Raw genomic sequence first — 27,064 nt, forward strand, 5'->3', positions numbered from 1 at the left:
ACTGAAAACCGCCTTTGTCCAGTTTTACGTTATATAGCTCTTGCTGCGTGCCATCTGGTTTTTGATAGACAAAGCAATTCATCAATTAGCAAGTACTAATATGATAGTGTGGGTGTTCTCTCCGTCTCTGAATAAATTGTTCTTTAAAAACGCCTGAGAGATACACTTTTTTACCAGAATGATAGTGTGGGTGTTCTCTACGTTTCTGAATAAATTGTTCTTTAAAAACGCCTGAGAGGCATACTTTTTTACCAGAATTGCGAAGTGACTTAAATAGACTTATTTTAATTGTTTCTCCCATCATCTCTGACTGTACAAGTTCGAGCTTCTTCGTGCATTATATATTGAATCTTGCCCAAATTCCGTTAACATAATATTGCAATACGCAATATCGAGTCTGATGGGAAAAACGGGTATGCACGTACAAAGTCGTGGGCGGAAGCTAGTTATTCATATAGCAAGAAAAAGGTTACAAATTGTGCCTGTTTCTATTGTTAAAAGTACAACACTTATATGATATTTAATACATAGAATGGACAACATAACTTCTTATTACCCACTTGTATGAGATTTAACTATTCTTTCGCTTCGAATCTTTGACGATACAAGTGACATTTTTGATCGAATGTATCCTTGTTATTTATGGATCAAGGAATTTTTTCCTTTTTAAAAAAGAAATATAAATACTTAGATAGTTATAAATTACCTAAAATAAAAAAAAGGTTTATTTCTTGACTTATTATTAACTAGCTTCTACCCACGACTTTGTACGTGCATCCCCGTTTTTCCCCGTTCCCGCAAGAATTTCGGGGAATCCTTTCTTAGCGGATGCCTACGTCCTAACATCTACCTGCATGCCAAATTTCAGCCCGATACGTCCAGTGGTTTGGGCTGTGCGTTGATAGACCACTATATCAGTCACCTTTGAGTTTTATATATTATATAGATTCACGTTAAATAGCTACACACTACACTCTGCTTCGTTCATTCCTTATTTGGATGAACAAACAGCTAGTTATCTTGCTGTATAATAATAATTCAGACGTCTTCACGTTTTCTTCGGGTTGGATAATTCTAAGCGTTTTTATCAGTATTATATCAGATAGATAATAACATAATGTTTCGTATTTTAGAAAAAAACTCAAGTGTCTGCCAATCCGATCTCGTCGTAATATACATTTTCTCCGTCTTTTGTATCAAGTACTTTTTGACCCTAAATCGCCTTCATACCTTAAGAATAACTTTGAATTCCTCCAGAATGAAACTTATACTCTACGGTCGAAAGAAAGACTCACACTGCGTGTGGCTACTCAAAAAACTGAATTCCTAAGTTATTCATTTGCTTCAACCGCTGTAAAATTGTGGAACTCTTTACCTGTGGATATAAGACGTGCACAATCTTTAACTTTTATAAACGTCTAATACATAAATATTATTTAGATCTGGAATATGGCTCCGAGTGACCTTAATACTTTAAGTAATTAATAACTATTATTTTATATGTGTATGTTTATCATTTAGTAGGTATATATTATTAATTATTAAGTAATATGTTTATAAAATATTGTTTAGTTTTTAAAATAAGATTTTGATGCCTCCCTTTATACAGCAAACACTTGTCCTTTGCCTGAGGGGTCGCCTGGTAGAGATCACTCTGAAGTGATAAGGCCGCCCCGTTACACATATTAAAGCTGTAACTTTGTGATTTATTATTTACTTTTATATTTTATAAAATAATGTGTGTAATGAAGTGTCAAATAAATAAATAAATGATATCTACATCGTTATGCAGTTAATACTTATTGACAAGCATTATTTCAATCTATAATTATAGGGACTAACTATGACATACTTAATTGTTATTTAGAAAATCTGTTTAATACGTTAGTGCCAATAGTAGTAAATTAGTGTTTTTGTGCATTTCATATCTTAAAAAAGAGAGATTGAGCAAATTAAATCATATACTAGCTGCGCCCCGCGGTTTTACCCGCGTGTCTCCGCTCCTGTTGGTCTTAGTGTAATGATATATAGCCTATAGCCTTCTTCGATAAATGGGATATTCATTTATGTACCTATAAAATAAAACTATTCGTACTACTCCCATTTCCAAATGAATGTTTAATTGTAAATCTCAATTACTACAGGTAAAATACCGATACGATTGTAGTTGCTAATGGACGGCGTGTGTCGCTTTCCATCAAGTGACGCATAGGTACGCTCGTTAACCTTCCCGAGAATCAGAAATCGTTTATATTTTTTCCTGCCATTGAAATATTTATTAGTCGTTACGCTAATAGTATAACGTAAGTAGGGAATGTCATTGGCGAAATTTAAGCGACCTTCGAAGGCGGAGTCCCCCGAGAACGCCACACTAACCTTAAGTATTGGGCAATCGACTCACCTTGGCCATGTGTTCTCGCCGAGGATTTTCCCATGTCGGCCGCACCATCGACACACATATACACACTCGCGCGCGACACTTAAACACTAGCACGGTGTTTAACTACTTAAATTTATTAGGTCGGTGTAAAAGAGGCGTACAAAATTTACACTTTACAATAACTAAGGACACTTGAGGGTTAAGATAGGTCTCTTATGGAGTCGTTGGCGAGGAGGCGGTACCGAGGTGTGCGGAGGGCCGCGCGGTGCGATCGGCATCCTGCGGTCCGAATATGCACTTCACCTTCCTGGAACAAGAGAAACAATATTTTATATAATAGCACCGAAGTACTTCGCTTTCTTAAATAACTAATAACGTTACCAAAAACTTCATAAGTAACAAATAAGTCATGAAGCGATTAAAACTTTTCCTGTGAAAATCGAAAGTTCTAATGTTATTTATTTTCAACTTGGATAACAAGCTTTTTGCTATAAATATGGTGGATGTTCTTTGAACTTTGGATATTTAACACAACTTTTAATGCCCTTGAAATAAATAATTTTATTAATAACAATTAGTTTTCATACATTCACGCTAAAACAGCACAATCACCAATAAGAGTTAAGTTTTGTAATAGCTACGAGATTTACGATGGGCAAACTAAATGGGCCCATAAAATTGGGCACATAATGTATCTCTTCGAGCCGCGACGACCCACTAACTCTCGTCTGTCAAGCTGTGCACGTAATGAGACAATTAAACTTGATTGGAGGAATTGAGATGCGCCGCTAGATAACACGTGCTAGTCGCCGTTGTTCTGACAATTGAAATTATCAATATGGAGTATAATATATAACGTGGTATAATATTTTTTCTATTGCATAAAAAATAGGTTCTGTTGATTAAATATTTAAGCCAGTCAAACGATGAACTGTAAACTGTGAATCATACCGTTCCAAATGAATAATAAATAAAACTATGTAGGTATTATAAAAGTTAAGAAATATGAAATAAAAAACAATAAACCTACCTACGTATAAGTATTCAAAAATTTCCCACAGAAAACAACTCTGCTTGTGATAAGATGCAGTTTACTAGTCAAATATTTTGTTTACGTAAGGTTAAATATGATTCTTGCCATGATTAGATCCAGATCAAATTAATAATACAACAAAATCCGTCTTATCACCATGGCTTAGGGACTTATCCGTAATGCTGAGATTACACATGATGCAAATGCGATATTCTCTACGAGACAGCTTTATATTCGTTTTGTTTAATATAATTAACGTTGTCTCCAACGCTTATATTATGTGATCATTAATAGCATAATCCATACTAATATTATAAATGCGAAAGTAACTCTGTCTGTCTGTCTGTCTGTTACTCAATCACGCCTTAACTACTGAACCAATTTGCATGAAATTTGGTATAGAGATATTTTGATACCCGAGAAAGGACATAGGATAGGTTTTATCCCGGAAATCCTACGGGAACGGGTTTTTCTTCGAAAACGCGGGCGAAGCCGCGGGCGGACCGCTAGTATAATATATATTTGACAAGTCCCAGCTCCACCCGATAAATTGATACAGTAGCCCCGGAGAAGTCTTCATTGAAACAAACTTATAATCTAACTAACTTTTCCTATTTATAATTAAATTTATTTATTTTCTCATCACAAATGCACAATATATTATATACATTGTTAATCTATATAATATCTTAACACTAACAATATAATAGGTACATACATATTATAAATATTAAGTAATACTATTTTTTATGAATAAACATTAAGCAAAACAGTTTCCTGTGACCCTACCCATTTCTAATTTAGTAAGTTAAACGACGAATAAATTTAAAATTTAGTTTCTCAACACTTTCAAAGCAAAGCGAAAATCTAATTCCGTTTTGATATTACTGATGCACACAAGCTAAAATGAAGCTTTCAGTGTTACGTTGAGCGGAACTTAACTTTCGCATTAGGTACCGAAAGTTCTTGAAGTTTCGATACAGTATAAAGAAAGGGTGAACGCTGACGTTTAGGTATTCTTATATAACGACCAATCAATTAATTAAGTGCTATTATTGAATAGATACTGAAACGGCTAGGTCAAGTTCATATGATTTATGTACCTGCTAATTAAGATACCAAAATGATGATATGAAACAAGGAGTCTATGTATAAACACGGACCGAGTGACATCATGACTTGGAGCAGCCTTGAGCCGCAATCTGTATTGGTACGTCAGAATTATTCCTACATTATTAATCATCATTGTATCATACGAAAAATTAATTGATATATGAACAATTTCGGGTACAGCTAGCTATCCTTGAATATACAAAACACCACACTTTAATCTACATTTACCGAATGCATAGAGTTTCATGTCGTTTGTGAATATTGGGAATATTATAGTTTCTGATTAAAATTTCATATAACTGGACTAATTGAAGTTATTGATATTCGTTGATTAATGTACTACCAATTCTAAAGGACATAAGAAATAATATCATATTATATTCTAAAATACTTCAGACTTTGTTTTAACAAAAAATATTAAAGAAGCGATGGTTGTTGTTTTTTTTAAGTAGATGTATGTGTGTGTAATGGATTGAACGTTTTTACACGCTTTATATTAGCTTCACCTGTATGTTTGTAACCGACTAGCGACTGTATGTTTGTAACCGACTTCTTTGGGCGCGATTTTGACCCACTTTAAACGGCCAGATTTCGTTCAAACTTTGTAGATTTATTGAGGACCGATGACAATACAATAATTTGATAAAATTTTCTATTTTTTAGTTCGGTTTTCTATGAAAAGCGTGTTTTTTAGTTTTTTTAAACTACATATTATTTCTTTGGTTCTTCTGCCTAATTTATTCGCCAATGTGTTATCTGACACTTTTTTAACGAGTGACATAATTGTTATGTCATTTGTTTTCAACAATTGATACTTGTCGTTAACAACACCTACCTTGAAAATCAGAATTATTGAACTATGGCAATAAAATATATTGTTCATGATGAGTGTTGATTGGCAACCATTTGACCTTATTAGATGTACTTACCTCTTATGCAATACGCGATTGATTCTGTTTATTAACGATTTTATTTACCTACTATTTCCATCACGCCTTATTTATTGTTACTATGTATTATACTTACAAGCAATGTATAATGGACGCAATACAATAATACAATTTACATAGTAATTGATTTAATGATAAACATAGATTTGTTATTGTGTAGCAGATTATATTGATCTTTTACATTTTTATAACATCAGGCGATTTTATATAATAATGATCAAATGGTCATTAGCGAGGAATGAAGACTTTGAGGAATACCAAAATTCCTGTTATCAGTCAGGGGATTGTTATTTAGCTTATTAATTACAAGTTATTTTCCTGTACCATTAAATAATATTTGTGAACGTCGATAAGTATATTTTAAATATGGACCTAATTATTTAGATTAATCTATATGTACTAATAATACTAAGAATATAATATTATAAAGCTGAAGAGTTTGTTTGTTTGAACGCGCTAATCTCAGGAACTACTGGTCCGATTAAAAAAATTATTTCGGTGTTAGCCCATTTATCGAGGATTGAGGAAGGCTATAATAATATATCATTGCGCTAAGACCAACAAGAGCGGAGCCACGCGGGTGAAACCGCGAAGCGCAGCAGTTATTTATTTATATACTCAAATAGATTATAAGTTTTGCCACTTTTTCATCATTAAACGTAGACTGACTTGGTTTTGGCATCTATTGTTCTCATAAAAACATTACTTTCTTCAATATCTATATTCTATAGCGAACAAACAAGCCTGCTACTGTTTTATTATGTAAAAATAAATAAAATGAAACCATACATGGGCGGTTCATATACTCATGAATTTATTTTACAGCCAAGATCAGTGATAAGTGTACAAAATTTGATTTAAATCTGCAGTCCGTTTAAAATGGGTCAAAACTCAAAATCGAGTCTATATTCGGTTGCATACAAGCATACAAATATACAGGTGCTGTTAGCTTGTGAAAAACACTAATGACATTTTAAGACGATAGAAAAAAGCGATAATATATAATACTTAATAAACGATTTAGTTGCTGTTTTGGATTATTAATTAATTAATTATTTGAGGATTCTAAAGTAAAGATTTATGAAAGTGAAGAATAGTATTTTTAGTTTTTACCAGAATAAACCCCAATGAAAAATTTAAAATACACTTTACTCTAATTTTAAAACTCTTGCTCTATCTGAATATAAATAAACATAAATGGCAGTAATTCTGATAATAATCAGCTATCCTTACATTATTTCTTTTTTGTAAGAATTCTTCAGACGCTTTTATAATAACAGTAATAATCAAGAATTTCAATACGTTGGTAAAGAATGAGATCTATGAGTTTATAGGTCAGTTCTTCCTCAACGAGTTGTAATTTAATGACGACATCTGGCTAGCAAAAATATTGCGTTATATATTTATTTGGTCGAAAATAAAAATATCTAGACGCAATCATAATAAATATTCATTTCGCATGATATATTTGCAACAAGAACAGGTTAATACAATATAAGAATCTGCGTTTAAGTGTACCAGGTCACTAGTCAAGGTTAACCGGTGTTTTAAGATAGCAAAATATTTATAATCATACTATACGATTACAACAATAACAGACCTTTCTATTACAAAACTGTACTGTTTAACAACAAAAAGAAATAATTGAAACTTTTTATATCTTCGTTTTTTTTTTATAAATTCGAATAGTTACCATTTCTTCTTATATTTTTACAAAGCATACAACAAGAGCATTATTTCCAAAGCTTAAAATACTAAAAAAAATACATTTAATAATCGCATAAATATATCGCATACCTACTTAGGTATTTAACTTACTAATTAATTTATAAAGGTTCAACTGCGGTAAGATATAGAAAACTTAACTATAAACCTTGCCAATACATCAGGTACATATTTAATTCTATAATTTTATGAATACATTTTATTGCATTATTACAATATAAATTTCAACCTAATTTGAATTCGATTTATTATTATTAATTCGTTTCCTCCGTAATATATTACTTACATTTTGAGACCAAAGAGCCTAATCGTTAGTAGAATCCAATTATAAACCACTTATACAGTCATATAAAAATATATTTTTAATAATAATAAGGCACTATAAGTCACTATAACATATACTGTAATAAAGCTTTCGTGATATGTTCGTATTTATCGTAAAACAGGAAAATCACGAGCCAGCGGGGAACGTGCGGCTGCCAGCGTTCAGTTTGACGCACTGTTTTGATAATGTAGTATATTTTAGCGTAGTACGTAACAGCTATCGGCAAGGTGAGTGGGTGTTGTATTATAGCGACCGAACATATACCCTTTTCATTCCAAATTTCTTATAACAGGCCAAGCTTTGTTGCCATCACCCAAACAATTTGGTGTTATTGAAATAACAGCGACCCCCGCTTCAAACAATCGTTTTCTGGTAGTAAGTATAAATGAAACGATTTTTTGTAGTAAATCCGTATAAGGCCTCATTTAAAGGGTCGCCATACCTAACTGAATAACTATTAAGTCCAGTGTGTACAGCGTGGTAAAGCAAATTAGGTCATGGTTCATGGTATTTTTACCATTTTCTTTCTGTAAAATGTTTGACACAATATGACTAAATGAAATTTCATTATAATCTGTGACTGTGAGTTTAAATTTATTTTTTTTCTTTAGTTTTCACAAGTTGCGGTCATTTTATTCCGTAATTTAAAAACACGAAGGATTGGTACGGATTCATTGATGATTGAGCCTATTTAAGTTTATTGACTCTACCTAATTATGTATTAATTATAGTTCATAGAAAAATTATGCATACTAATATCGTACCTACCTAATTGGGCCTTACCACGTAAAATACGTAGATAATTAATAGATACCAATTATTTTTTATTACTTCTTGCCATTATAAATCTATCTAGGTACTTATCATGTAGATTATATTTAACAATTATTATCTTGATACTTCTACGTGTGAAAATTATATTTTATGCTTACTTAAATCAATTTATAACGTTTCTTATCGTATAGTATATTAATAAGCCGTGTAGATATGACTAATAAAAGCAGTTCAAATCAACATTTCAAATGAAAACTCGAAAACCCTATTCCGCAGGTTCCACCTTGAGTCATTTGTTTCTACTCATAACATAAAGAAAATTAAACGTACCTACTCATTAATTTCTTTCTCACAATACAATAGTGACAAATCATAGTTTACGCACCTCTACGGATATAAATAGTTGCATAATTCAATCCATAAGCGGCGTCAGCCGTAAATGGAAATCGAATTTGCGTACGTAAGAGCGTTGAGTGCGAACTGAGTGCACGTGTACCGGTGGACCACCTCAAATGAGTGTACTTCTTGTCTCTTGCGCATACTTTAACACGCTCGATGTAGTGGTACATACTACATACCGAAAATTAGAAACAAGTCAAATTCAATAATTCGTAACACTTTAATTGACTGTAAAGATTAGATTGTTCTTTTTGGGACAAAAGAAATCTAATCTTTACAGAAAAATTCCATATATTCGTAGACTATAAACAACATTGTATGATTGAATAATCAACAAATATTAATACTATGCAACTAATATTTAAAGAATAAACGCTTTAATCTTTTTATTTTCAATAGCAAGTGATGGACAACAATGCAAAATATTTATCTGATTTTTCTATCGTTTGATGTAGAGATTAAATTTTATTACAAACAAACATCTATGACAGTAGATAATATTTTTAAGCGCCAACATAAGGTTCTCTAAATCCCCAGAATCTCTGCCTGATTTGCCTCATTATTGTTAGTTGTTGCTGTGTTTTTTTTTTCTTCACTCAAAATAATATAAACTAGCCAATCATACTTACCATTTAAAATTTAAATATGAAGATACCAGAAGAATTTTATTGAAAAACGATCAAGTGAGAGATTTTGAGTATATCTTAAGAAAACTCGCCAATAAACACCCTCGACGACAAAGAACATTGACACGATGATGTCAGCGCAAAAGCTTTGACATCCGCTTGGATAACAAAGTCTTTTATTGGCAAAAGTCAATGTGTCAGAAAGTGCCGCATCATTTGTCAAATGCAAAAAACAAAAGACGATAGAGCTATAACAAAAGGTGACGATGACCTGTTTACAATTCCATGCTCTACTTTCAGGAATATTAGACGTTTAACCCGAGGTCGTGATTGACTTAGGTGCGGCCATGCGTCTATGCGGTCATCCTACTGATATAGTCTGGCTATAACCCGGCTCTTTCTAACCGATTGGCTTTACGGTAAAAGGATTTCGCCGAGCCATCCATTATAATTATTGGATTTCCGATTGAGTTGTCATCAAATACATTTGCTTGTACAAAAGATTTATTAATTCTTCGTGCGATTATATCCGTTGTGTTATCGGTAAAGATAAATTCATGTACATAATCAGTTTAGCTTATCTGCTGCATGGTATTTTTTGTTTCTTCTTAAAATAACAGTTTAATATATAAATGAAATAAAATTACAACATTGGGGCCGCACCGTTCATTTTAATGTGCCTGTATCGAGTTTAAGATTATAAATAAAAATTAATAATGTGTAAATCACGTTTTAAGTATGTCAAATAATAACGAAACAGCCTTTAAGCACGTTAAAGAAGGCTATCTACGTGGACTTAACCACCCCATTTTTATACAAACTTAATACTTACATTATATTTTTAATATTATGTTTATGACACGTCTATGTCTACTATTATTTATCTACTAACATTTACAGAGTTGCTACATAGATAGAGATACATATGATTATCAGGATAATAAATTTAAATAATATGTTTATAAATATAGGTACACTAAGTTATGGTTGATCATAACGATCATGTATATGGCATGCTCATATCCACATGTACGTACCTAGTTTGTTTGTTCAAGTGTTATTATTAATGTTACGTCGTGATTCATATATTACATAGTGGTGCGATGCCGGTATTTGTTTTATCATTGCTGATAATGATGATAATAGTGCTGTCATAATGCCAATATCTAATTCCTTTACTTAACTAATTACGGAGGAAGTTGGCTTGCCGCCAGTTATCTCGCATTCGCCGAGCCAATTAGAAAAAGAGACTAGCTTAAAAAAATCTCTACTTGACACTGACGATAGATGTACTATATCTATCTCTATGTTTGATAAGATTAAATGTTTAAATTTGTATTATTGAGTAGAATATACTTTTAAACTAATCACGTAGGTATTTTTAAAATAAATTAGGTCAAATAACATTGAAGGCGTTTCCAATACTACCTAACTCCTTACAGAATATCGGCATCTCAATACCGTACATTATACCTAATGTCATATGATATTCTGTATGCATTACAATCTCTATATCTCAATCTAGATCTCTCTCTATCATAAATACACGAAAATATTTACTGTAATGTTACATAGGCCAAACTGAATCAATTATTACGAGCGTCTAGAGCTGCCATACTACGACAAAAAATGATTACATTTAAACATCATTAACTGACGCGAGAACTTTAATTACTATTTACTACCTGACAAGTTGTTCAATATAAGTTTCAGTCACAGTTTCAGTGAATGTCAGATGTGAGATAACACACAATCCATTTAAAGGCATGGATATTTCACTTCTTTCATAATTTATAATAGCGTTATACCTTACGATTGACTACCCACATCCAGTGCCGACAGGTGTGGTATTGTACATTTTCTTGCAAAGCTGAATAAATTAGATTACAGGCCGTTGGGAGTGTTAAAAATTTTACTGTTAAGTAAATAAGTAGTATATCTTAAATGTATTTGGAATTTTTCATACATTTTATTGGAAGAACCATTATTGAAATCGCAAATCGAAATCTGTGAAGCACGTTCAAATTATACTACTTTATAATCATAAAAATTTTAACATATAAATTTTAACTGAGAACATTATTTTATTATAGTTTATTTATATTTATTTTGAAAATAGATTCAACCATTTGACTAGAATATCTAAGAAAAACAGACAATTAAAATAAAAATTTTAATACTCACGGAGCTGAAGCCTCTAGAAATGTTGAAGATTAGGATGTAGGGAGTAAATCGGTTTTGCCATTATAACTACCTGGTAACAATATTAAAAATCAATTAATAATAAATACGTAACTACAATTAGATGAAGAAATTTAAAATACAAATAATGATGAATTAACAGAAAGACTGTGTAGCGCATACCTATGTAAGTATATATTTATTTTGAATTTTTTGACAAAAGTATACTAGTCATTAAGAATTACTAATAAAAACCGGTCACGTAATTTAACATTAGTAAATGTTAAGAAATATCTACATTTTGAAACTTTTGCAACAACTTGCAACATAGTTACCTTTTTATCTCAAAAGTTGGAATTATCTTGATCAGCTTTAATAAGGATTTATAACCGTGAGTAGAAACATTAAATAATCATAAAGGTTATCATTAGATTATTCTAAACAAATAATGTGAGCAGAAGATTAGAACCCTGTCATGAAAGATTAGGGGAAGTAGGGTGCGGCAGAACCATGAAATGTCGCGACATTTCCCGTGAGGTGACGTCACATGCCACTCCTGACATTTCGGCGAAAGCAACACTGCCCTACCTACCCTATGATAACTGAAAAACCTTAATAACGTCGTACCTTGCCTTGCTTTACTTTTATTTGCACGGCGCTCACATTTCTGCCAATGGCCATTGTTTTCACCTTGGCATTTGTTTACTTTCACATTTATGTGTAATATAGGCGTTTGGATATTTTGATGTTTTTATATGGCACCTATTGAGCATGTTTCTTTAAAACTAGTAGCAAAAACTTATATATAGAGTAGGTAATACACACAGTAACTTGCTTATCTTTCAGCTAAGTTCATACACAGATTGAAATTATTCCTTGGGATACGTAATACCAACAATAATAATCAATCTTCGACTGCGCAACTATCACTGTGGCAACACTGTGTTGTTTTTTTTTTTTTTTAATGATCAAACACACATTCTCATTGTTTAAATGCATGAGACAAATAACCCAGACTGGGATTCGTAATTCACCTTTTAAGTTATGCTCTCAAATCATAAAGTTCTTGGATAGTTAGCGATTAACATTGGCAAGGTAAATTAATGCTAATTACAAAACAAACGTCATTAATCGACGGGATTTCGAGGTTAGTGGTAGTTTCGTTAGTCAAACTTGATCACCATGGAGACTATCGTATATATATGCACTGTGTATATCATATTTACATTGGATAAAACTGAAATTTAAATACGTATAAACATAGGAATTTGGTTGACGAAAAGATTATTCAGACCGTTTGTTACAATTAGTAATATCACTACATAGTATAAAACAAAGTCGCTTTCCCTGTCCCTATGTCCCTATGTCCCTATGTCCCTTTGTACGCTTAAATCTTTGAAACTACGCAACGGATTTTGATGCGGTTTTTTTTAATAGATAGAGTGATTCAAGAGGAAGGTTTATATGTATAATAAGATCCATTAAGTAGTGGAGAAGTACTGTTATTTTTGAGGTTTCTAATGTGATGTCGTAAAAAATTACATTTATTCCGCTTACATTGCAAACGCAGGCTGAACCCTACGAGTTTTATCAAAATAATGTACTAAGTATTATACATATTGAAAAGGTCTACAGAAAAGTCCGCGATGGTATATGTCTATCTCTTATGGATAACCCACAATAACTTTTTTTTGTCATTTACTTTTTACGACAAATAATGGCTGATTTTCGAAGCGATTTTAACCAATACAGCATTAATCCTTAACCAATTAAATACCATGGATACATTGTTCATTTAATATAGATCTATATGGCCCTTTACACCGTATGATTTAAGTGAATATTTTCGAAGATATTACAGATTTAAAAATTGCAGGACGTAGCGTTTGCGGCCGCCCGGCTATGTATTTTATACCCGTGCGATGCCGGAGGCCGGAGCGGGCCGCTATATTTTTATACCTATACAACGTTCACAATTTTTCTGTAGTGTATTTAGTATCAGCATTGCACCCGTGCGAAGCCGGGGCGGGTCGCTAGTTAAGTATAATCCGAAAACATTGCGTGTAAGGTTTCAGGATTTCGGGGTTGGAATTTCATGTTCATTACTTAAAGTAGGGCAATTAAATTCATGTAAAAACTAAAAAGTGATAAATTATATAGAACTGATTCAGATAGGTATGTATGTACACTTATTTACTTATGTATATTTATTTTCGATTTACAAATATTAAAATAAAAATTTCATTACGTACCTAATCATCATAGTCATCACAATTTTGAAAGTACATACGGATAAAGGTTTAAGAATGGTTTTCAAATAAAATTCAATGGATCCTTCGCGAAATAAAAGTTCAAGGTCCTTAGTACGACATTCGTTCGGGTTCAGTTGTAAATAATTCATGACGTAATTGATTCACACGCGTGAGATTATTAGCAGCCGGTCTCATTCTATATGAATAGTGTATACTTGTATAGCCTGTAGAAACCGAGGTGCACCAATTGCTAGAACAATATCTTCCCACGCTACAATCGTCTTCAGTCACAACTCACAACAACCATTAAATATAAATTTTATTTACTTATCCACGCAATGCGATGTATAATGGGATACGACTACTCTATATTGTTTTACTTTAGGCCAGAATTATATCACGCGGTAGTCTTACGACTCACGCTTATCCGTTGCGCCCATGCCGCGCGGAGGAACAGAGCGGGGTATCAGAGGGTAGGAATCCGACATAACCATGGCTCCATCCCCGGGAGCGAGGTATTATATCCAGTCAGAGTGTTTAAAATTTAAATAAATCTTTTCATGGACTGGATTGAGTGAGTTGGAGCTAAATTCACACCATTACCGCTATTGACCGTAGAAAATCCAGCTACCATTGTACCTACTATTTTTGCATAAAAAACAAACAATGAGGAACACCAATAATATTGTTGGTTTATGACAAAAAGTGGTTTGCTTCTGTTTTGCACTCCGGGATCATTTTCCTCTACAATGGTAAAGGAAGTTAGTGATAGTAGTTAGTAGTAGTACTAGTAAGTAGCTTTATATTATTAAGTATATGTTTGATCAACATAGAAATTACAGTATCTACAAGCTTAAGAGTTAAAATAGAATCAGAAAGTGAAAGAAACTAAACCTAAATTTGAATAAATTGTCTGAAAAAAAAAGCCTTTATTAACCCATTGACCACCGAGCGGCCCGATCGGGCCGAGACACAATAGATTTTCTATTGTGTCTGTGATCCGAGGACTGACGGATTAATTCCAATTTCAGGATACAGATACAGGTTATGGATAATGTAATTTTGACATTTATTGTCCTATATGGAGCCCTCTTCAGGTGAAGGATTTTCCCATTTAATGTGGCTTTTGCAAGATTTGGCCAATTATGGGTTCTGATGGTTACAATCTCTCTCATAAATTTTAATAAACTGTCTATGCAAGTGATTAAATATTAAAGATCAAACTTAATTGTATTAGTTATTTGTATAAATGTTGTAAAAATTGAACAGCTGAATGCTAACTTAACAAATTAGCTTTTTAAGGTGCTTAATACTATACTAATGTCAATCAATTGTTATTGCTGTTTAGCACATTAGACATGTTTAAACGTTAAAAAACCATTTATAAGAGATAATAATAAATAAATATTAATTGTCGGTGTTCACATACTTTGTGTCAACACTGAACAGAATGAGAAAATATACAATGTCTGTTTATTTATAAGAGTAGAAAATATTATGTTAGTGAGTCAAATTATTTAAAGAATAAAACAGATACTCTCAAATCAGTTTTAGTTGAGTCCATTATTATGTTCAGTTGAAATTTATTTTAAACTATGTAGATGCTGTTATACTGTGCCTAATTGACATGGTTGTGCCTAGTTTCAAGGATAGAAAATAAGATAGAAAATAAAAATACATAGTAGATAATCATTGTTGAAACAGGTTGAATTTTATTTCATAATTCATCAAGTTTTTTTTTTTCTATTTTTGAACATATGAATTACAAACCATTTTACCATGAATTAAAATGTTTCGAGAAGAATGGGTTTAGTATGTTGTAAATTGTAATTAAAAAAAATTAATAACTACTTAATACTATAACAAAAATATGTTAAAGTATTATGCTGTTCTTTGGTGTCGGTCCATAGTTATGTTAGAACTTTGATTGCATGTATTGATTTATTTTCATTGAACCAATACCCAAATAGGTATGTGATGAGCTGATTATGCTTTCATCACACTTCATGCTTTTTAAAATAATCATAAATGTATGTTTCTGCTACTGGTGATTTCCTGAAATATGTATAACTCAACTTGTGATTTTTTAGTATAATAATAGGTTTTATGGGTGCTATTATTTTCATCATCAACAATAGCAAAGTTTGCAGACTTATGCTATTTATACAGGATCTTTGACTGCAAAATATAACCCTAAACAATGCAAAAACAACCAATTATTTGGAATCGATATTTTCTAGTAGCACAATACAGTATCATGTTTTATTTCCTTACTATAACTGCCTACTTTAACTTCCTACTGAGCCGACGGTCCCGGGTTCGATCCCCGGTCAGGGCAAATATTTGTGTGATGAACTCAATTATTTGTTCTTGGGTCTGGGTGTTATTATCTATATAAATGTATTTATTAAATATTATATTTATCGTCGCCTAGTACCCACAACACAAGCCTTAATTAAGCTTACTGTGGGACTAGGTCGATTTGTGTTATAATGTCCTATAATATTTATTTATTTATTTATTATATCTTGCTTGATGAATGTGTAGATCCGACAATTCACGGTTTACAACAGGTTGATGGCTGTATTTTGGCGATCTAAAAATAGACCTGCCGGATTACGTTGCAAACATACTTTTTATTAGTTAACTCCTACCACTTTTATTTTCATTTTTCGAGAAAAAATATCCAATATGAAACTATGAAAATATAAAAAGTGAAAGTAAATCAAAAAGTTGGCAACGAACAGTTTATCTACATGGTCATATAAATAAGAACAGGTACAATACTTACTGATAATTAAAATTGGATTAACCTCTTCTGCAAAATACACTTATCACTACTATTTCAACACAGTTTTTAGCCGAAAAACAATTAAAAGCCACAACGCTTAAAATTGAGAATTAAATTATTTCACACACGGATACAAACTGACTGTGACTGTGAGACGTCAGTGTGACGTACAGGTACAGTAGACGCAAGTAGACGTGAGGCGTGAATAGTGCACATTATTCACAGATAACTATATATTAGTCAGAGACTGAGGTCAGAGATATTATTTGCCATCGGTGTTACCTGTGGTGTTACCCATTGTGTAATTGGTAATAACACGTTCGCTGCATTACGAGATCTATCAGATACCTTGCAGGACTTTTGTTTTGTGCGTTGAATATAATCGTGTTTTTTCACTCCTTGCGGGAGGATCTAACTTGTAAAGTTCTTTAAGTATGAGTAGGACAAATATACATATTTGCTTCCAACTTAAAGCTGAGTTCAATAACATTAAAAAATAAATTAGAGATGGATTAGGTCCCTAAGGCCTGGCTGTTAACCCCCGCCGCCCAGGGCGAAAGACGGCCACCGTTGGGTTTTAGTGGGTATGGCTTCCAGCGAGTCCCACATACCCCCTTGGACAGCAAAACTGCCGAGGGGGATGCGTAATTTATGCATTTCCCAACGTTAAAAAAAAAAAGCTCCCTAACGCACAGTACTGTAATTATATTCATTCCTTGCGTTAGGAGATATGTCGGTACTCGTGGAAACGTAGGCCTCGTAGACGCAAGAGAGGGAGGGTAGGCGGCGCGGGCGCTGCTTGATTCGGTTTAGTGTTGTCCTAGCATCGATGTGGGAGCTCGCTCGTTTTGGAAATAATACTCGCGTATCTAGGTGTTGATTATTTTTTATAAACAATGAGTTCTTTTAAAAGAAAAAAGTGTAAAAAATCTATTTATTTTGGTGAGATTTCTAACAAACTCAAACTCAAACATTTATTTATTCAATTAGACTTCTTCTACAAGCACTTTTGAAACGACATTCCATATTTTTAACATTTACCACCGATTCGGAAAGCAGTATCTACGGAGAAGAACAAAAAATCAAAGCCGGATTATACTGCTGCATCGTCCAGTATAATAAAAATTTTGGAAAATGTTTGGAAAACGAATTGTTACCATATGCGTCAATTTGCTTACCATGTTTTAATGAAAAACACTTTGCATAATTAATAAAACTATTTCAATCGACAACTGACATTCCCATCACTACTTACTACACATATCTCTAACTATCTTCGGTTGCGGTACGAGATACAATCGATATCTAATTTTTTTTTGGTATTTGTAGTTTATTCAAATGTCATAACTGCGTGCGAACCTAGCAAAATATAAAACAATAGACTATCTTTCATCCACAAAAACTTCAAAGTATATGTCATTGTTTTCTGGAAGATATAAATTATTTTCAAAACTGTATCTTTAGGAGACTGATTAGGTCTCAAACGCACCAAAGGGTGGGTAAGTTTCGAGATCTTTTAGGTCTCCAAAGCACCAGCGGAAAGTTCTTTGAAAATGATGGCGCAGTGAACGTGTTAACCCCTTACCACCTTACATTTTATTTATTAAGCTATTGCTATTGCATAGCTTCTATCGCGGGCCTTGAGCGCGGGGACCGAATCGAGAAATTCCGTAACGAAAAAACCACACGCTCCCCACTCCGACGGGCACGGAGGTGTGGCTTGAAGGCATAACATTGGTGCAAATTGCAATAGCTTTACCGCGGCAATCCCCGAGTGCCACACGTCTTTTTTATTTCTATTAAATTTTATGAGAATCTACTGAGCATTCCTTGTATTCTTATCTTCTAGATATTTGTAAGTATGTAAATGTTATTTTAGACACGTACTAGAAAATTCGATGTAAAAATTATATATTTAAAAACTAGAATTATTATATGCTTTTGTGGCTTTAGCCTTGAACTGCATTTAATAATATTATAGAATAAAATAAAAATATTAGCCGATGTTATCTCTCTCCTTGAGTAGTATTACCACAGAGTATTATGGTCCGGGAGCCAGCAGCAGATTTTATGACCAAGTTCCTCTCAAGCGGTAATTAGTAAAATGCATCAAAGTATAGTATTATGAAGCCTCGTGAACGTCAGCTGGAGCTCGGTTGGGGGGAAGAGCGGTTGTAGCCTCCCGTATCAGCTGACGGTTTTTCCACCAAGATACAGCCAGCTGACATATATATTTATCCACAGTTACATATAAGCTATCATCAGGTAAATTTTTGTTTGAGAGGAAATAACGGAAAATAAATTTTTCTTTAAATTTAACTTTCATGTTCGAGACACCAGCTGACGTATAATACACCATGTTGTAACCAGCTGACTATTTTTTTTCGTTGAGATATTGGGTTAGCTACAATTTGACAAATTTTTAGCTGAGAGGAAATGAATGAATGAATGTATTTTTTTTCCTATGTGCGTGGGAGGCACCCCCCCAACCGAGCGCCAGCTGACGTTCACGAGGCTTTATAATACTATACTCTCATGCGTCTGACGAATTATCTCTTGAGAGGAAATAGTTAACCAAATTTGCACCTGGCTCCCTAACCTATATTACTTGCTCTGGGAGTAGTATTGGAACGAAGTTCCATATCGCGCATTGCAAAAGGGCGCTAGACGGAAACGCGAAAAGAAGACTCTCGAACTTAATACAGAATGGGTATATTCTACATTCTTACGATATTTTTCAACATAGTATGCAATATGATATAATAAACATATTAAATATGTACAAATAGAATATTTTTCATATATTTTAGTATTAAACAACGTTAAATATGAAATTTTTTAACATGAAACTATGATTTTTTGAAGTGAAACTTCTTTATCTTAAGAGCTAGCGCGCACGAGCAACTTTGTCTCCGCAACTATTTTGTCTCTCCCATCAATTGTATGGGGAGTTGCGTCGCTACGTGCGCGCACTTTCATACTAGCCCATGGGTGGAGAGACAAAATAGTTGCGGAGACAAAATAGTTGCGGAGACAAAGTTGCTCGTGCGCGCTAGCTCTTACTTTGTGTAAAATTTATATTGAGGACCAAAATATTTGGTCATCAATCTATTTATTATGTGGATTGGTGGATTGCGTTGTTGCCTGAAGTCTGTGCTCGGACCAGAGTATATATGTTCTGTGGCTCGGACTGACATATCATGTCAAAGTCAAACGAGGAAGCGTTCGTTATACCTAACGTACATATTTCTGTGGATAATTCGATGAGCGATTTTTTTTATGTAGATTACATAGCACAATAACTGGCTAAAACTTTCGAAAAAATGAATATATCTATAGAGAAAAAGAGAATGGATTGTCCAGCCCTGCCCAAGGGTTGGCAAAGAGAAGAGGTCATACGAAAAAGTGGGCTTTCAGCAGGGAAAGTTGATGTTTATTATTACAGGTAATTTATTATTCCAAATTCTATTATATTTTTCTGTACAGATATGGACGTACTTCGATGGTTTATATATATTTTAATTAGAATATAATATGTAATATGATGAGTGATTAGTATTTACTAGAAATAAAAGACGAGTATTTACCATCACTATGACGTTTATTGACGATCTAACATTAAAATGACCAAAATCTGGAAGTACAAATATGCAGAGTTCTTCTTACAGTTCTTATTAATAAAATTACCGTTATTTGCACAAGGATTCACACATGTATTCACCCCTGCTGTGTAAAGATTAACAAAACTAACGTAATATTATGGTGCCAATAAGTTTTCTATAGCCCAACAGGTAAAAAGTTTCGCAGTAAGCCAGAGCTAGTTCGTTATCTTGGTGATAGTATGGACCTGTCGTGTTTCGACTTTCAGCAGGGTCAAATAAACACCATGCTGCTGTGCAAGGCCAAGAAAGCTCGTGCGCAGTTTGATTACAGGTTCATCCATCAGTGTCCTAACTTCTATCACCTGTGTTGTGTTCACTAGTGCAGTTTTGCTTTTGTTACATCTGTTTTATGCTATATACTTGGCTTGAAATTGAAGATCAGTATTATTATTTATCAATGTGCTGTTGATGTGTAAGTTGTTCAACATTGGCTTAGTTTAGTGTAGTTTAGATTGTATATGTGTATTTAGTTTATAATGGAGCAGCTTTAAATACACATTGCACCTTCAATTTGTGCAGCGGAATTGTTTTTGTCTAGCTTATTCATTTTTCATATCAATCACTGTGCTTTTCATTTGTCTTTATTGTATCTTTGAATTATTTCATATGTCCCAATAAATACTAGGTATTTATTGGGACATAGTATAAGGAGTAAATCTCTATACATTGCATAAGTATGCGAAATAAAATTTCTGTTACATTTTGTAGAAGCCATTAAATTACATATAAAAATTACATAATATTATCATAGCTGGGTAATATTTAGTATTTACTATTTATCAAACACTTTTTGTTGAAAAATGTTTATCATTGAAATTATATTATGATATAAAAACTATTTAAAGCTTGCATTGACGTATGAGTATGTATTGTAATATTCATCCAATTTTCTGAGGCAAAGCTCTGGCTATGCCTCTATTTGGCACAGTTTTTTTATAAAATCTCATTCAAAATTTATTTTAATGCACTTGCTTTACAGCAAGTACATAGTTCAAATAAGTGTAAGTATATAAGATTTTTAACATTACTGTCACTAGATAAGGTGTATATTTGAATGAAGAAGTTTTTTTATATGTTTTCGTTATTAGTGAATGTAATTATAAGTGTATTATGCCACTGGATATTTTTTTATTACATTTTAAAAGGTGATTGTGAGTTAAGTTGTTTTAAGTACCTATGTCAATGACTGCTTGGTAAATAGTTGATAATGGCTTAATGATGAATGGACAAGTTTATTATTGAAGTTAACTTAAAAGTTTATCCATAAGTCAAAATGTTAACTTCGTTTATTGTCTTTGGATTGATGGATTAATGAGATAATGCCCAGCTATGCTTACAGTATAAAATAATTAAATATTAAAGAACTAATAATATAAATTATAATTTTAACAACTAACTTGCAAAGGGTATTAGTATGCTCTGGTGATTCACAAGTTGTAAATAATGTATAGATACCATCCCATAGCATGATTAACTGCATGTATACTTCATATTTAATAATAAGCATATAAGGAATCATCACTTTTTGTGTCCAATTATTAAAACTCAATGTTCTATAAATTAGAAAATATGTTAGCAACTAAGTGTGGTTTTGTTTGTGTGTAGTGGACTATGGTGTTTATAAGAATATAATAACAAAAAATATTTTAGCATATACATAATTTGTACATACAGTTATATTTATCAGTTTTTGATATAGAGATTAACATAAAGGTATCATTGTCTCATGACTAAACAATTTTGTATATGAGAAAGGTTTTCAAACTATTTATTTTAAACAGGGGTGTGCGTTCTGATGCTTCATTAGTTCCTCCTATTCGTCAAACAGCTTCAATTTTCAAGCAACCTGTGACTGTGTATAAAACTCAGGAGAGTAAGGTTAAAACTGACTTAAAACATGGCACTCAAGAGAAACCAAAGCAATTATTCTGGGAGAAAAGGCTTGAGGTAAAATTATTAATAGCAATATATTAAAAAATTGTAATATTCTAGATCAGTTCATGTAAATTGATAAGTACAAGCCACAATACTTGTTGAATGAAATTGTGGCTAACTTATAAAAGAAGTCCCTGGAATTGTTATTGAATTTACAAAATAATGAAATGAAACTAATAATAATTATCACTAGATTAAGGGCTGGTTTTACAGTTTTACTAAATAATATTTTCTGTTGAGTTGTTTCATTCAGTTGAAATGGCAAATAATGTATGAAATTGGAGTACTGTGAAAAAATGCCAAATATCAGGAATATTATCAGCAAGTAATGTAACCAGCCCTAAATAAATTATATTTGATTGGCTAGAGTTCACAAACATTTTTTTATTTTCTAATTTCATACTGAGCCCATATTATGATCAGAACAGAAAAAAAAATTCATAATTATCACTTTTTAGGGACTAACAGCTTGTGATGCAAATGGTGTGATTGGTACCACTTCACTGCCCAAGTACATAAAATCATTGGGGCCATACACTTCAGATGCTACAACTATTCAATCGCTTGCAACTGCTTTACATGTTTCATCACAACCTATAACAGGTAAACAAGCTTATTTTTAACTCACGTTTTCTTCAAATCATTCATGAATGAGCTTTTTAAACTGCCACCCATATAGGAATTTCCGAACTCCTGAGAAGAATTATCATTTCATACATTAAATAACATGTTTCCTTTTCACAAAAATCAAGAAAGTTTTAGCCTCAGATTTTATTATTTTAAACTCCTATAAAAGTGTATATGAATAGAATAGTAGCCAGTAAACAAAAATCCAAACAGACTAGGTAATAGCTATAACTACTAGTGCTGATAGTGTTTTACCTTATTTCAGGTCAAACTGGATCAAAGCAATCCATCTTGGAAAATCCCGGCGTTTTTTTAAACCCTGAGCAGCCGTTAATAGCGGCTGTGACAATAACAAAGGAAGACGTGAAGCGTCAGGAAGAGCGTGTGAAGCGCGCGCGTATCAGGCTACAAGAGGCTCTTGCGGCCGCATAGGGTTCAGCCGGCGACGGGGAAGGTCCTTCCTCCGTCGCCGACTCGCAGGAAACTGACCCCGTCGACATGGTACTGCCAGACTCTACAGCAGACTCGCCCAAGCCTTGTGCGTCTGACTGCCTACCAGATAGCACAGATGGTACTATGTAATATATAAAAGTATTTATAATCTTTAATGTAACGGTAACATACTTTCTGAACTAAGCATATTTTTAATAATATAGCATGTATTTTGAATTACAATTTGATATGCATATTTTTAATAACCCTTATTACTATTATAATGTGATTATTGATATTACCTACATTAAAAGTTTAAAATATTATAACTGATAATTGATAAATTATGACAAAAATGTGCAAAATTCACAATTATGTTTTATCTTGAAATTTGATTAAAAGTATTTAGGTACTTATTGTTTTATAAACATTCTTATATTTTTTCAATTATAATTCATATCATAATATAATACATATTACATATTTAAATTATTTGAGTAAATTGCAGAGATAATGTAGGCTAGGCATAGTAAATATGGTCTAAATTATAAGACTACATACTTATAAAACAAAGCTAAATAGTATCTAAGTATTGGGTGTGAAGAAAGTTGAATAAATAAGTAATTATTAATAAGGTGCATGTTAAGAAAGAGTAAGGATTTTTCTATTTTGTACATAAGGCAAATAAAACATTTGATGGTAATTAAGTTTTTTATTCATTAGAGAGAAATAGGAATTTGTGTAAGCAGAGTTTTGTGCAATGTTTATACTCTAAAAAATAGGTTCACAACCATTAAAATATTTGTCATTCTATCCATATCATAATACTGACTGACAATTATATCTTAATAATATATTGACTTTTGGCTTACAGCAAATATTATATTGTAGCATTTTACCATTGGTAAATTTAAAAAATTCTCATGACAAGAATTTTAATTTATTATTGCACAATGGACGGTTGCTGTAAATTTTCGATGGATTATGAAGCATATGCTAATTATTGTGCTTTGTGAATTTTCTAAACCAGGGTTAGACAAAATTATTGTTCAGATAATTATGATTTAACAGTGTGGAAAGTTATTGGTTCCCAATTATGTAATGCAAATATTTAATTGCAATTCCAAACTCACGTCTCGCGTAAAAATTCAGTAATCGAAATAAATTCAGTTTTTTTTGCAATGACTTTTTTCACATGATTGATGATTGTTATATTCTGTCAAATTCACAATTTACAACCACACCACTTATACAATAATGTACTATGCAATGTTTAACAAATAGCAAAGAATAGGTACAATTATCTTAACAATAAGTAACCCTGATCTCATCTAAAGGCAAGTGGCAATACTATCTACATTATGGCTGGTTTACACATAAACCAGCCATTACTTGTGATAACATTATAGTTACATACATTAATTTTATAATTATCCAGCAGTTTTTAGTTCTTATTCAAGCAAAATATAATTATCTATGTAAAATAGACTAGAGTTTAGACTAATATAAAGATTGAGATCATTTTACTACCTATTTAATTTATAAAACGCTCTTATAATTTAATAATAATTATGACTAGTGCATTTAAAATCCTAACATTTAAATGTTAAAAGGCTTCAGTGTTACTCCAAAAGTATTGTTTAATTAATTTTAAATGTACATAACATTAATATATTAATTACACATTTAAAATGGACTTATATAAAAGGCCCCATGCATTATTAGAATTCAAGCCAAAAAGTTCAAGTGGAATTAAATGCTTTCCTTTAAGAAGTAACATTAGATGTCTTATCATTAAGAATGATATGTAAAACTAGGAGATTTATATAAACAAATATGTCTGGTCATGATATGTACTAGACAAAATGAATGATTAATAATCCTAATATATACCTACTAACTTCACAGCTAAATCAGGTCCAGGGAAAAAAGTTAGCAAAAAATATTGTTCCAATGATAAAGTACCCTAAAAAATAACATTGTATAAATCGTGATTGAAAGTCAGGCATTCTTCTAGAAATAATAAATGTTTTCCATTTACTGTACATGTTATCTACTCCTTCTAAATTTGCAATAGATAAATGATGCGAAGGTATTCTTTTACCCATCCCTATACGGCGAAAATGTTCATTTATAGTATTCTGATCAGAAGTGGGAGTAGGGCCTACATTCATCTTACTTGAGCATATCCAATATAAAATTGGACTTGCAGATGCTAAAAGTCTAGTTGACACTTGTATATGTACAAATACAATACAGAAAATTGTTAAAAACATTATATGTACAATATACACAAAATATATTGGATCATTGGCCCCAAATCCCTTAGAATATTGCTTTGGCTTATAAGGCATCTTGCTAGCATATCCAAAATTTAATATATTGTCCTTTAATCCCAGTCTTAAACATAACCTTATATTATTCTTTATATATGATAAACAATTAAACAATATTATAACCAATATGGGCATCGCCAGCATAAAATTTGGAAGTTGTTTAACTTGATAATATTGAAATAATCCAACTTCCCAATAGTGACTCTGTATGTAAGAGTATGACAAAGGCAATGAATTATTACACCATGGACTCTCAGCACTGCCTGGTAGTACAAATTCTGAATTAGAAAGAAACTCTGGCAAATTATGCTCACTGAGTATACAAAATTTGAAGTAATTGTACGTCTGCACTAATACAAATGGAATGATAGCTATTATCACAGTCATAAAGAGAGCAAGTCCCGATGTAAACAATGGTAATAACAATGCTGGTATAATCATTTTGTTTTTGAGTGTTTTATATTTATACAATATCTCAGGTATTGTTTTCTCAATTGTATTTTTAAAACTAGTGTAAAGAATAAAGCCTAAGTTAACAGAGCCATTAGATCTAGTTATCATAGAAAATCCAGCTGGTAAAGCACTTATCATATCTATATTTGCAAATCTAAGTGTTTCTGGTTCCGTACATTTTAACATAGTGTAAAATGACATAAATGCAAATAGTGATTCAGAATATGGTGCTACAAAAAATATACTAGCAGGATTAACACAATACAAAATCACAGATTTATATGCTCTGCTTTCACTACGGAGAACTCTTAGACTTAATCTATGCAATACATCAGCAGATTTAATAAAAAATATGAAATTGATTAACGTTGCTGATATTAATAAGTTGCTATGAAAGTTGATGAATCCACTTGTAACACTGTTTAATATGTATGCAATGTGTCTAACCAATAATGGGAATAGTGGAAAGAATGCCAAACAGTTCTCGTAAGTATACCCATACTGAGCTATGTGTATGAAATATTGACCATCCCATCTCTTCATTCCGCCCAAAAATTTTTCCACAAAAACATCGCCGGTAGATTTACGCAATGCCGGGTCTTCAGGACTAAGGAACACGTTTGCGTCATGGTCTGGGATGAGAGCGTTGAATATTGCTTGTAATAGTATAATAAAAATTCTAGTACTGAACGCGAACCATAATATCTTTTGTCTTGGTGAATACATTTTGAACCTGAAATCAAAGTTTACTGTATTTTTCTTGGTTCTATCGATTATTTTATAACTTGCTATTAGCAACGGTAGTGGAGCTTATTCAAATTACCCAATGTTATTGTTTTTCTGGTTAATAAAAAATCATAAATTATGATACACATTAATTTTAAGTCAATAATATCTGTAAAATAAAATTAATGATTTTTTGGACCATTTATTATGACAGCTAAATGTTGAACTTCATTTTTGACACATATCAAGTTGTCAGCACAGAGCAAGTATGTGGTAATATGTTGTCAGACCAGTGCACAGAGTACCCGATAGTGCGTATAGCGTGAGTATAACTATCATATAAC

The 27,064-nt window shown here is 32.2% G+C and overlaps 3 protein-coding genes across 6 annotated transcripts in view; 1 reads left to right on the plus strand and 2 right to left on the minus strand.

Moving 5' to 3' along the window:
- ATP8B (ATPase phospholipid transporting 8B) overlaps positions 1-16,708 on the minus strand; it is a 58,346-nt gene extending 41,638 nt beyond the window's left edge. Inside the window, exons 1-3 of one of the 3 annotated variants that reach the window (XM_089707684.1) lie at positions 16,550-16,708; positions 11,510-11,579; positions 2,402-2,687 (exon numbers count right to left, since the gene is read on the minus strand). In XM_089707684.1, coding sequence (XP_089563810.1) covers positions 2,402-2,459 — 58 coding nt within the window. In that variant the 5' untranslated portion in view covers positions 2,460-2,687; positions 11,510-11,579; positions 16,550-16,708. Of the gene's footprint in view, positions 1-2,401; positions 2,688-7,487; positions 7,709-11,509; positions 11,580-16,549 lie in introns of those variants that run through there. The other 2 variants (XM_089707686.1, XM_089707685.1) reach the window with 2 other exon arrangements.
- Positions 16,709-19,745: 3,037 nt separating this feature from the next.
- MBD-like (methyl-CpG-binding domain protein 2) lies at positions 19,746-23,908 on the plus strand. Of its 2 annotated transcripts, XM_089707605.1 has the most exons (5): positions 19,746-19,994; positions 20,333-20,482; positions 21,993-22,158; positions 22,605-22,749; positions 23,039-23,908. In XM_089707605.1, exons 1-5 carry the CDS (start codon positions 19,873-19,875, stop codon positions 23,203-23,205), a joined length of 750 nt encoding a protein of 249 aa, XP_089563731.1. In that variant the 5' UTR covers positions 19,746-19,872; the 3' UTR covers positions 23,206-23,908. The 2 variants fall into 2 exon arrangements, with proteins under 2 accessions (XP_089563731.1, XP_089563732.1); XM_089707606.1 differs by lacking the exon at positions 20,333-20,482 and having other exon boundaries at positions 19,748-19,994.
- PIG-V (phosphatidylinositol glycan anchor biosynthesis class V) lies at positions 23,908-26,942 on the minus strand. The gene is made up of 2 exons (XM_089707604.1): positions 26,818-26,942; positions 23,908-26,727 (listed from the first exon to the last, which is right to left on the minus strand). The coding sequence occupies exon 2, from the start codon at positions 26,718-26,720 to the stop codon at positions 25,119-25,121; it is 1,602 nt and encodes a 533-aa protein (XP_089563730.1). The 5' UTR covers positions 26,721-26,727; positions 26,818-26,942; the 3' UTR covers positions 23,908-25,118.
- Between the last annotated feature and the right edge of the window lie 122 nt (positions 26,943-27,064).

The sequence above is a fragment of the Colias philodice genome, chromosome 19 (assembly GCF_061535455.1).
Source record: "Colias philodice isolate Cphi_HAF_F1 chromosome 19, ilColPhil1 Martin Lab GWU primary, whole genome shotgun sequence".
NCBI lineage: Eukaryota > Metazoa > Arthropoda > Insecta > Lepidoptera > Pieridae > Colias > Colias philodice.